We start from the raw sequence: 12,536 nt of genomic DNA, 5'->3' as shown, positions 1-12,536 counted from the left end.
CCAGAGAATTCATCGAGATTGCCCTTACCTACTGTGCGCGCTTCCGGGCGGTGTGTCGACGAAACCGCCACCGCTAGCCGGTGGTCCGGAAATTGGTGTGCTAGGGTTCGTGCTGCCACCGATGCCGGCTAAACAAATCGCACCGCCCAGTGGCGAGCAGGCTCGACGTTTCGATTTCCGTATCGATCGTTTCCGGAACAGATCCCTATAACCACAGTACGTTGTTTTTAGTTAAATTTTAGTTAAAAAGCAATGCAAGGAATCTTAGATGCACATACCTTGATTTTTCCGGGTTTTCCAATTTTAATCTAATCTGGGAGAGAAGTCCCACTAGCAACTCGTCCACGTTGTGGTTGATTCCGACGGATGTTTCGATGAATTTACAATCGTACTGTGTTGCCATTGCTTTACCCTCTGTGGTCGCAAAGGAGGGCGAATGAGAATAAGGGAATTAGTTTACTTTTCTGCTTGCTCTCTCTGTAAAAGACGGTACAGGCGCCATCTTACCATCGGACGTTACCACCCGACACCGTGCCAGGTCTGCCTTGTTGGCCACCAGTATCACTGCCTTTTGGGCAATGTTTTCCGTCGTCCAAAGGATTTGCAGGATGCGCTCCGCTATGAAGAAGGTTTCTTTATCCGTCGACGAATAGATCACGCAATAACCGTGCGGGTCGTACGTGGACATGCAATTTTCGGGCTGCAGTTGAGAGTTCAATGACCAATGGATGAATCAGATCGTCGAAACACGAAGGTTTAGGCTAATCGTTACTTACCGCCATTTCATTATAGCTATGGTCGATGAACGTTAATTCAGATTCTTCTCCACTGAGAAGCACAGAAACCGTTTTCTCGCCCGAATCATCATCTAACAAACGAACAGGATAATGGAGAAAAAAAAGGTTTATCAAATATTTTTGCCCATTTATTAATAAACATAACATTCTTCTTCACTGTCATTGCATTTGGTAAAAAAAAGCTCTACAGGATGCTTAAACATGCTTTCACTTGCGCAACATACGCGGGCAGCATCAAAAGACCAAAGATTTGGCAATTAAATACAGTTACAGCTTTTATCCCAACATCCACCAACGTATCCTCGCGTCGAGCGGATAGGTCGTAGTTGTGGCCTCAATCGCAGAATATGAGAGAATACAAAGCTTTTCGTTTTGAGACTTCTTTCCCTGCAGTCCACCAAGACCAGTCAGGGAAAGCACCGCAGAAAAAACTTGCCACCACCTTTCATAAATGATTGCATTTGCCTGTTTCAACACACAGTCCAGCATTGTGAATGTTGAACAATTGTAGTGCTGCTGCCGCTTCACACGTGAGCATTAAGCACAAAAGCTGACCTCGTTGGATGTCGGTTGTGCAGAGATAGATAGAGAGTACTATGCTTCAAACTCGATGGAACGTTTTTCATTGTAAATGGAAACTGGATGCGAGATGGGGAAAACCTCAACAATGCAATAGTGGTGCAGGTGTTGGCAATATATCCACACGTTTCTCCTATTGCCTTTGAAGAAATGACGACCCGTTGCTGCTGCTGTCCATCACGAATGCATGGTCGAAGCAATGAGCGGACAAGCGAAAATGCGAAAAGCACATCGGACGCTAGGTCATCCAGAAGTGTGGGTGGCCAATATTAAATCAGCACTCGCGCCAAGGTTAGTTGTACGCGTCGTCACCGGTAATATGGGCGGTCTCGTTGCAGAATAAAGAAGGAAATTTAATTAAGCCCTCTGCTCCACCGGTGGAAGGACAATTCAACGTCACTTCCATCCAGCAAGCGACAAGTCGTCGTCGACGAGGCAAAGTCCGACCATCACGGTGATGTTTCCCGATGGACTAAAGAGAGCGTGTCTGGCAGAGAGGAAATTGATTTTCTTCGGCGGAAATTACCGGCTTTTGAGCGGCATATTGATACTTAGCAATTACTTTTATCTCGACAAACAAGCTTCAAACTAATTGCATGTTCTGGCAATGCAACTCACAAGCCAGGACAACAACAAAATGTAAATCGTCGATCGTGCAGCGATGAAGCACAATGTTTTCAGGGAAGTTTTTCATACTTCATGTGCTATTGTGTTCACGCCAACCCGATGCACTGATGCCGCGTGACCCTTTCAAACATAACGAACAAAATCAATTGCTACATGTAACACAATGGGGAAGTGTTTGCTTCTCTCTCTCTCGCTAGATGGGGCCGCAAACGACCACGTCGTAGGTTTTGGGCGGTTCCGGAAAATAAACGAACATGAGTTTCTCTCCGGAGCCCATTATCCACAGGAATATTGACGATTTGCAAGGTGCTGTTGACAGTTTCATTACGCTAAAAACCATTACGTACACATGTGCGCCCACAACCCATTTCGTCGCCAGGAGCGTTAGAGCGGGCGGGCGCTTGGATTGTTGGCATGTCCGTAACATTTATGCAAACAAGTTCCATTTGGCCAAGTCACGTCACACAGCATGTATGGTACGTACGTAGGCATTTTCACTAATGGATAATCAATTGTTTTCGCCATGCTTTACAAACCAGTGGGCGTTTGCAGCAAGGTTTGGGCATCCAAAGTTTTTGCGTAGTATGTAGCATCCAATTATATTAATGCATACACGCATTTATTACAACATGTGTTTTACGCACGCTTCGGATAGCTTATACTATATGATGACAATAACTTACCGCTTACCTATGCTAGTATCATATGCATGCAGATATTCCGATGTCATGAACTGCGACACTAATGAGCTTTTACCCACCGCTGGCCCACCCAGCATCAGCACTCTGGAAAGAGAGTACAACAAAATTGTTACAAACGTATGCCAACCAGAATGGACCACCAGGATCTGTAGCATACTTGTACGGTCCTGATGCCGGATTGGATGTACTGCTTTCTCGGCTGGATGCCAAACTACACGTGGCTGACGTGCGGGCAGAACCAGCAGCGGCGGCTCCGGCGGCAGGAGTTAGATGTTCAGTACTGTAATAGAAACAAGTGAAATGAAGGGTCAAGTGGATGTTAAAGTATTAAAGCTTATTTTCGAGCATGGCATTTGGCTAAGCGTAAATAGTTAATTAAAAGTTTAACTATACAGCAGCTTTACGCATAACACGATTGCTACATTTACGGTCCGTTCGTGTTTGGAAGCGCTGCATTTTGATTACATGCAGGCAGTTGCATAGATGCGGCAAGTTTGCTAAATTAATGACTGTATACCTGGAATTTGAGCTGGCCACACTATTATTTGATTTGCTTCGTCTGCTTTTCAACGAATCACCCCGATTTACGACGCCTTTTCCAGTGATGGAAAAGTGCCTCAGTCTGTAGTACTCCTCTTCGACACCTGTGTTGGGCATGGAAGCAACCCTATGAAGAATAATGTTCGGTATATGAATATAAAAATAAAGCTTGGGAACAGTAAAGTTAAACTGATAGGCAGCTGCTGGAACTCCGATTTAGTACCTCGAACGTTGCTGTGGCAAGCATAGCTGATTTGGACGGCCTGATGCTCTACTTCCGGGAGTTTTGACCGATTGGGACCGGCTGTGATGAGGGCTACCGTATCTAGGGAGGGAAATAAAATGCAAGACCGAAAAGTTATAAAATTACCCGTAAAAGCAAAATTTAAAATTAACTCTCTCTCCACAAAATCAAGACCCGCAGCAATGCAAGGGTTAATTTATTCGAACAGTGGCCATGTTTATACGCACTGCTCTACTTCTGCGTTGGTCTATCGCTGTGACCAGAAGCCCTGAAACATAGGATACAAACGCGCAACCGTGTGTCTTTTTTGCACGGCTGTTGCGCGACTGCGCTGAAAATCGAATTCCCTGCGAAGAAAGAAACTGTCTGGTTTGGTCGTGCACCAAATTAGTTCTTGTTCGTGAGGCCGATTTGAGCATGTTTAAGAGGTGTGAGAGCTTGTTATTTGTTAGCAAAACAGTTAAGCTTCGTTGTTCTATTGAAAGTGAGCCAGACTTTGCACGGTGGTGAAGGTTAGGTGCATTATTTCGCTTGTGATACACATCCTGAAGGTGAAAGTGGTATTAGACAGCATTGCTGTGTATAGTAGCGATACATCCGAATTTCAGGTCAACTTTAGTGGCGAATTGTTCAATTTCTTATGTGCAAATCGGTTCCGCTGTTCGCTATCCGGAAAAGCCTTCAATCGGATTTAACAACACAGTACAAGTAAATCGCTTCCAAATACAGCCGTTTTCGACTAGCTGGCAGCCGAGACCAGGGCGATCGCATCTCTATGGCAGGTATGTGAGGAAAATTCCCACCACACCGAAAGCATTCTGTTGTCCGCCTGTTACGTTGCCTTGCCATTTCCACACTACAGTCACGAATCACAGCTGCGGCTCCATGCTGCTAGGTCTATAGTAAATAGCCTTCTTTGCATGTGTTTGTGTGTTGAGCAGCAGTGAAGTTGAAGAAACATACGTAAATCAATCGTTTGTTTGTTTATGTTTTGTTGCGTATGAAATGTCAAAACGAGTACGAGAGGTAAAAAAATAGCGGCAACGCATGGTGATGCGCGGTTCGAGGCAAGTCGCGCGTGACGAATGCAAAGCCTGTAATCAGTTTAACTAACTTCGGGCCATCATCATACGTACGGTGGCCGACGTTTATCAGCATGGTTTAATGAGATTTAATTATTTCTTCCGCCACAGATTAGTGAGACATCGGCTTTCCTAGGCAGTGCCTTCTCATCGGGAATGCTAACAACAATCATCTGCTCCCGCCGCATGCTGTATTAGCTCAAGTGCAATTGATACGCATCATTCGAAACCGGAAGAGCGGGCAACTTTAAAGGCAGCAACCGCAATGACTTCACCAAAAACAATCACCGGCTCGCAGCAACCAACATCGATGGGAACCGGAAACGCTTCTGAGTCGACGGTTGCGATCGGAATCGATTTTGGCACCAGTTACTCCAGCGTGGGTATCTACCGAAATGGCAAGTTCGAAATCATCGCCAACGAGTGTGGCAATCATCGCATTCCGTCGGTGGTCGCGTTCACCGACAAGGGTCGTCTAGTGGGAGAGGAAGCTCTTGCGCAGGCCGATATTGACCCGGCCAACTGTGTGATCGAAGTGAAGCGGATTCTGGGTCGCCACAAAAAGGAAGGTGCCCTGCAGGTGCAGTTTAAGGGCGAAACAAAGTGTTACCATCCTGAGGAAATATGTGGCATTATACTGGCTCATTTGCGATCGATGGCCGAAAGGCAGCTCGGTGGTGCTGTCACCTGTGCCGTCATCGCTGTACCGGCGCAGTTCTCCGACGGGCAACGGCAAGCCGTGCTGGATGCGGCCACAATCGCCGGGTTGACCGTGCTTCGACTAATCAACGAACCTACCGCCGCGGCCATTTCCATCGGCATAAACAAAAAGCTTATCGGCGAACAGTACGTGCTGGTGTGCTCATTTGGCGGTGGATTCCTGGACGTTTCAATCGTGACCATCTACAACGGGGTGTTTCAGGTTAAGGCCAGCTCCGGAGACACCAGACTCGGTGGAGTGGACATTGACAATCGGTTAGTGGACTACTTCGTGAAAGAACTGCAGGACAAGCAATCGCTAGACATCACAAGCGATGGCGTGGCTATGCGGAAGCTTCGGAAGGCTTGTGAACAGGCAAAACGCACACTGTCCTACACTAGCCAGGTGACGGTGGAAATCGATGATCTTCTCGAGGGTTACAAACTATGCACGACGCTAACGAAGGACATCGTAGACGAGCTGTGCAAGGATTTGTTCGAGCGCGTTATTCTGCACGTGGAAACCGCATTGCGGCGTGCCCGGAAGGACCGTTTCGCGGTTCACGAAATTATGCTGGTGGGCGAATCCTCGCGCATCCCCCGAGTGCAGATCATGCTGAGCGAATTCTTCGATCGTCGATCGCTTAGCAGTTCGGTCAATTCGGACGAAGCAATAGTTGTCGGGACGGCCATTGCCGCTGGCATACTCAGTGGGGATAAATCGTGTGCGATTCAGGATCTTTTGTGGTGGGATTTGGTGCCGCGGTCGATCGGAATGATCGGTGAAGAGATCGAGGGTACGAATGGAGCAGCAACAGCAGAATCACCCCGTATACTGATCAGCCGTAATTCGACACTTCCACTAAAAGTACGCCACCGGGTGAGAAACTTTCGCGCGACTCATCGGCTGTACGAGGGGGAAAGTGCCATTGTGAGTGATAACATTACGCTGGGCCGGTTGCAGCTCGAGGGAAGCTTCGGCGAAGGACTGGAAGACGTTGGTCTATCGTTCAATGTGGATCTTAACGGTGTGCTGCACGTCATGGTGGAAGGAAACATTGACCTGAAGGCCACACTGGACAAGGGACGGCTCGAGCGGTACGAGATTGATCGTATCGTGTATGAACACAAACGCTTAATACTCGAAATGGAGCACGGCCGGGAGGAAGAGGAGCAACGCAAACGACAGGAAATGTCTGCGAGTGTGATTGATAGGCAGGAAGAAGTGGGAGCGGATGGACTGGCGGTCGGAACTTGGGACCGGTTTAGCGAATGGCTGCACTGTATCTGTGTCGTGACGTTCGATCTCGAACTGGGGCAGGCGATGGAACTTATCTATCCGAAGCACGTCACGTTGACCGAGCAGGAAAAGATGAACATTTGCTATTTGGCCTTCCCAGATTCGAACTCTGGCTGCATGGGTGACTCCCAGTTTCACATCCGTTTGCGCGTGTCTTCGGGCTCGGAAAATTCAACACTCCCCAAAGGCCTGCAGGAGTTCAATTGCCATTGTATGCCAGTTCACCGTGCCGATCCGGGCCATTTCTGGGGCTTCGTCTACTTCCGCCAGATCAAGGATGCCACGCTCAAGCGCGGTTACTTCCAGAAGAGTTTAGTTCTGTTAACACGCCTGCCTTTCGTCAATTTGTTCTACGAACTGTGCAGCGTTATTGCACCGTCCTACTTCAGCACAGGGGAACCAACGCTAGAATCGGTCTGTGACAGTGTCTGCAAGTGGCCGTCCCTACTCACCGACGAACCTTTACAGTTACACCTGCTTGGCAGTGTATACGAGGTTGCCATACCAAAGCAAAACGGTAAATTCAGCACACTTATATCGCCGGTCGACAGTCTCTATCCGGCCAACAAATCCGGCGTCAATGGGCGTCACAATCAAACCCGCACCATATCATCCGTGCACGAAATCGACATCTTCCGCAGTTTGCAACTGTTTCTGCCTCACATTCATCTGCTCTGGGAACTGGTGCTGACTGGAGAGCCGATCATCGTGACCGGTACCTCGCCGACCGATTGCGCACACATGGTGCAGTCCCTCACTAGCCTTATCAGTCCGCTGGCGTACTGTGCTGAAAGCCGTCCCTACTTTACCATCCACGATACGGAGTTCAAAGAGTTCACGCAGAACAAGAACGGCCATCCCGCGATTATACTGGGCGTGACAAATCCGTTTTTCGCAAAGACACTGCAACACTGGCCACACACGATACGACTACAGGACAGTGCCGAAGCACAGCTCCAACGGCAGCGAACACCGACACCGTCGAGCGGTGCTGCGACCACCACCCAAACCAACGCGGCAAGCGTGTCTTCGGATGGGTCGGCCACGCTCTCGCGACTCTCGAAAATCAAACAGATAACCCACAAACTGCTCGATTCCTCGCCCGGCCTCTACACACAGTACAAGCCGTTCGTGCAAAAGGACAAAGCTTTCATCAAGAAGATATTACTCGGCCTCAAGACGGACCGGCCGCTTTCCGTGCAATCTGCCCTGCTGCGACGGCATCTGCTAGAGCTGACGCAAAGTTTATGATTCCCTTGGAACGATACATGGCCTCGCTAATGCCCCTGCAGAAGGACATATCGCCCTTCCGATCAGCGCCCCAACCGAACCCATTCAAGCAGGAGGACTTCTTAGCCACGCTGGACGACTGTGGGCCTCAGCTAACCTCCAGCTGCAAGGGCGATTGGGAGAGTTTGTATCGACGGTTTTTCAGCTCGCCCAACTTCAAGGGCTGGTACGAGACGCGCTACTTCGAGCTCGAGCAAACGCTGCAGGTCTTGCACATGCAGACGCTCTCCGAGTCCAACCTGGCTGAATGGGCAAAGGGAAAGCTCGAGGTGGAAATTGTCGACATGATCCTGCGGTTGCGCCACAAGCTGACGCTGCTGCAGGGTAGTAGCAGCAGCGCCATGGCAGCATTGCCCGTGCAGCTTAACGTGAGGGATACGCGCGAGCAGCTGAAACGGCACATGGAGAACATGAAGAAAAGTCTTCCGGATGATTTGAAGCAAATTCTCGGCGACGCGTGATCGTGCTGCCGCTCCTCCACACATACAGTACGTAAAAATAAAGCTAGGCAATATGCATAATCGAATGTTGCTTTTTTAACCATTCAAGAACGCACGGCTAAAGTTCTTCTTTTACATCGATGACAACACCGCACCGGTTGGTAGGTTTAAAATAATGCTTGAAAGCATCCCGCGCGCTCTCTCTCTCTTCGCTTTCGTTCTTTTTGCTGCTTTTGAGATTAGGAATTTAATTTACGTTCCGTCGACGACTGCACCATGAGTGTGCACGCTGGCTGGCTACGAGTTTTCCTGTCGTCACGCGACTCGCATTGGAGCGAGCCTGCAAACTGCCGAGTCGAGTGACACAAGATGACAGGATGATGACACAATTGAGACTGTATCGGTTTGCCGTTCGTTCAACCAGAGTGTACGATTTTTCCACTTTACTGACCATCGAAACCGTCGGCCCATAAACAGGATGCATCGGGCGGTACAACCAACAAAACGACGTAGAAGCGCAGTTCTTCTTGCACTCCGCGCCCTATGATATTTCCATTGTCCCGACGAAGAAGGTAAGAGCTCACTTTGCACAGACTGCATTCTTGGCATTAGGCCAAATGGAAATATTTCAAATATTCCATAAAAGCAGACCCGTGAGTGCGGGGAAATGCCGATATTTAGGGAATGGTGCTTCGACTTTAATAGCCTTTTTGCTCCACATTGCTGCAGGCGTCGTATGTTTGGGTTGGGGTTGCTGGTTTCCCCCTACTGCCACGTCCCCTAGCTCCGTCCAAGTACCTTGTGATGCAAAATGGGATTTTTTGAGTGAAAAATCAATAATCCCGTGGTACACCAACAGAGGATGGATGGGTGAATGCTCTTGCTGGAAGGTGTGTTTCCCAGGCAAGGGAAGGGGCTGCCCCGTACAAGAGTCTGGAATCGGAAATTTATAACCGTTGACCAGAGTTAACATTCACCGTTTCGGAGCAGCAAAGTTGTTTCGCTTATTAAAATGAACAGAAACATTCATGCGAGATCATCGAATCGAAGAGAATGATGAAGGTTGCACAATTACTCAGAAGATCCGGATGCTGCTTAATGCCATCACGCGCGGATTTTGTGGCCGTGTCATCATCACATTGCACATGCAATCCAACTTTATGTCATTAAAAGTTTGCAATCAACTACGGAACCAAACACAAATCGGTATTCTGTCGCCATTCTGAGGCTTCTACAGAAAGGTTTCGCACAGACGTGTACCCCCACTATTCCTCATCTACCTTTTCTCTCTCTCTCTCTCTCGCCCGTGGCTTCACTTCATAGCTACGGCACAGTTGTGGTAAGTAAAAAAGGAGCCATCATCGTAATTGGGCACGGGGAATCCTTTGACAGTTCGACTTTGGCGGCCGTCGACCGATTCGCAGGTGCACGTGAGTACTCTAATAAAGGGCACCTTCTTCTCCTGTACGAAATCAATTTTACTTCCAGACAGAGTGAAGAAAAAAATCTTAAATAAAGATATGTTGACAAACAAAAAAAAAGCCTCCCTCATAAGGTCGGCATCGGAGGAAGCAAAAACTTTCCCTGCCCACTCACTGTGTGCTAGAAGTTGTACTTCCACGAATTCGTGCTGGCAAGAAAAGGTCTTTGTCAGCGACAAATTGCAAAGAGATTTGGTAAGATGTACAGTGCCGCTGCTGCTCCTCTAGCTTCAACTTCTATCCAGGAGCAGCAGCAATGAAATCGATCCGTCAGGGTAGCTACATTTCGCTGTGAAATGAATAATGCTAACTTTATTCCATCTCACCACTTGCATAGAAATTGCTTGGGGATCAATTGTGATAGCTAGCAGGTTGCCACAAACAAAATCTTTCTGCAAAACATGTAATTCAAAACATCTCGGCGATAATAACACACGAAAAGATGGATAGGATTAAGGTCGCTGTGAAGCGCGATTCCAGACAGTCTTTCCCACCTTTGCGCAACCATTTTGGCTCAGGCTAGAAGATAAGGATTGAATGTTTAGATGAAGCAACTAATGAGTGCCTAAGATGGTTTAGTTTAGTGCTCGCAGTTGAACAGAATTCGACATCATCCACCTGTCCGGCGGTGGTGGCAGTGGCGATAGCGGGCGGACATAATGGTGGCATAATTAATGTGAACTCAGCAGTAGCGACCCAAGACAGATGGAAAGAGAAAACAGCATCCCCTGTTGGTTGGCCTTGAACATCCCCGTGCTTCCCCCGCTACATGTAACATCAACGGTCACGGCGGGCCACATTGCCAATTAGTCCGAAAACGGGAAGAAATGGCAAAAAAAATGGCGGAACATCGGTAAAAATACTTTGCTGTGCGTTGCCGCTGTTTTGTTACAACATGCGGCCATCATACGCTCCGGTGTGTTGATTCTGCGAATTAACAAATTCCCGTGCTATTACCGCGAACCGACACACAGCGGTACGCTGAGTTCAAGCGGAAGTCACAAGACGCTGCAAAAAAAGGGAAAACTCATCCGACGGGGTCTTTGTTGAAACTAGACCGATGTAGACACACACACACACACACACATGCACACTGGTACACCCGCACAACCCGTTTCTTTGTGCTTTGGGTCGGGAAAGTCGGGAATTGAAATTCATGGTAAAATGTTTATTTATCGACATCCAGTCGATATGTCTCTCCTCGTCGTGGGTGATAGCGGTGGCCGAATGTTGGCGTGAACTTGGGGAAATCCAATTTCATTTGATGATCTGCAGCACATCATCTCGCCCCGGCCAGAACAGTCCGTTCTATTGGGCAAACGATCGAGGTAAACCGACCACGTACGGATCCTGTTGGCGATTCGATGGAGTGTGTAGGAAGCAGCTCTTCCGCCATACGCCATAATGCGATGTGCGACAGTCTCGCCAGAGATGCCGAAAACCATTCCAAAACGCAACAGTAGTCCTTCTTTTTATGGACGCGCACAACAGTGATGGGCGGTGGAAATTTAATCAAGGCATCTCGTGGCCAGTGGCTTCCTACAACACACGATCGCATTGGGGTGCTTGGAGCGGCGGTGGTGTCCCGGTTTCCCGTAAACTGTTTAATGAATATTGCAGCATCAAATGGCGCAAATAATGATGTCCTCTAGTAAAGACTCGCAAAAAGAGCTCCCTTGCGGTCCCCGGCAGCCCGTGGTGGCTCGGACAACTTTATGTGCAAAATATGCTTTCGGGGGCCTTATTTTGAGCAGGGACATAATACGTTTTGCTCGCACGCTGCTGCTTCTTCAAAAAGGCGGACCATTTTTGTGTCGCTCAATTAAGTTGCAAATGGTGTTTCGTTTTTGCTGTCCCTTGCCCGCCCCGAAAGTCACAGAAAACAACGCCCGACCCACTTCACTTCACTCACCTCATCTCGAAATCCTTAATTTCCTCCGTGGTTAGCGTATTGGTCACGTCCAGCAGCTGTCGCATGTGTTCCTCTCGTTGCTGTTTTTTCCTTTGCGTCGATTGTAATTCGCCTTTCGTGCCTTGCTCGCCGACACTGATGAAGTCGCCTTCATTTTTTAGCAGAATCGTTTCAACCGACGTGTAGTCCAGACTGAGCGATGGCTGTGTGTTGACGGGCGCAAGAAAAATGGTAACAAATAATTAGGCACATTATTCCTGAGCGAGGACCACACTTAAAGAAGAAGCAATTGTAATCACAAAGAAAACGTTACGTTATTTAGTAGGTTAATAGTTTATAACATGAAAATGAATATTACTTCTCACACTTCCAAGCGTTTTTCCAAGCCACGAACAACTGAGCTGCATGAAACCCGGATGTATATACCGGGCTTTTCCCAAGAGGGTTGTCATGTATGGGTGGTACACGCGCTCAATTTCTAGCATATTCTAACTTTCGGCAGCAATTAGTTTAAATTCAGCTCGATAGACAAACCGCCGAAATCAGCGGCACGATTGTCAATGGTAACGGCATTAATTAGGGTGGAAGTTCGTAGGCCCTCGCGGAAACCCACAAAAGCCTGCTGTTCCAATACTTCAGCGCGTTCGCATTGCTGCGTAAACGCTAATGAATGGGATAATTTTCTGCACGAATTACGGGCGTGATTTATAGCACACGCCGCCGAATTCAGAGCAAGCGATGCGATGAGCAAGATAAGACGGCAATCCTACCGACAGCCCAAGAATGGACAATTTGAAAGAGACTCTTCGCCGCACGAACGTGACACTGTCAACCATGTTCATCT

General features: G+C 48.2%; 2 protein-coding genes across 20 annotated transcripts in view; one reads left to right on the top strand and one right to left on the bottom strand.

Annotated features, from left to right (window-relative positions):
• Positions 1-12,536, bottom strand: part of LOC118508899 (mucin-5AC) — a 75,653-nt gene that overhangs the window by 10,833 nt on the left and 52,284 nt on the right. For all 19 annotated transcript variants that reach the window (XM_036048748.1, XM_036048747.1, XM_036048746.1 and 16 more), the window contains 9 exons: positions 11,693-11,895; positions 3,468-3,569; positions 3,222-3,371; positions 2,862-2,984; positions 2,694-2,788; positions 777-868; positions 508-700; positions 279-414; positions 29-205 (listed from right to left, as the gene is read on the bottom strand). In XM_036048748.1, the coding sequence (XP_035904641.1) occupies positions 29-205; positions 279-414; positions 508-700; positions 777-868; positions 2,694-2,788; positions 2,862-2,984; positions 3,222-3,371; positions 3,468-3,569; positions 11,693-11,895 (1,271 nt within the window). The remainder of the gene's footprint in view (positions 1-28; positions 206-278; positions 415-507; positions 701-776; positions 869-2,693; positions 2,789-2,861; positions 2,985-3,221; positions 3,372-3,467; positions 3,570-11,692; positions 11,896-12,536) is intronic.
• On the top strand, positions 3,780-8,410 carry LOC118508900 (chaperone protein DnaK). The gene is given in 3 exon segments (XM_036048759.1): positions 3,780-4,270; positions 4,682-7,809; positions 7,812-8,410. Coding segments are annotated over 2 exon segments (3,483 nt in total). The 5' UTR covers positions 3,780-4,270; positions 4,682-4,835; the 3' UTR covers positions 8,321-8,410.

This window comes from Anopheles stephensi, chromosome 3, assembly GCF_013141755.1.
Source record: "Anopheles stephensi strain Indian chromosome 3, UCI_ANSTEP_V1.0, whole genome shotgun sequence".
NCBI lineage: Eukaryota > Metazoa > Arthropoda > Insecta > Diptera > Culicidae > Anopheles > Anopheles stephensi.
This window is presented reverse-complemented; position numbering and strand designations above follow the sequence as displayed.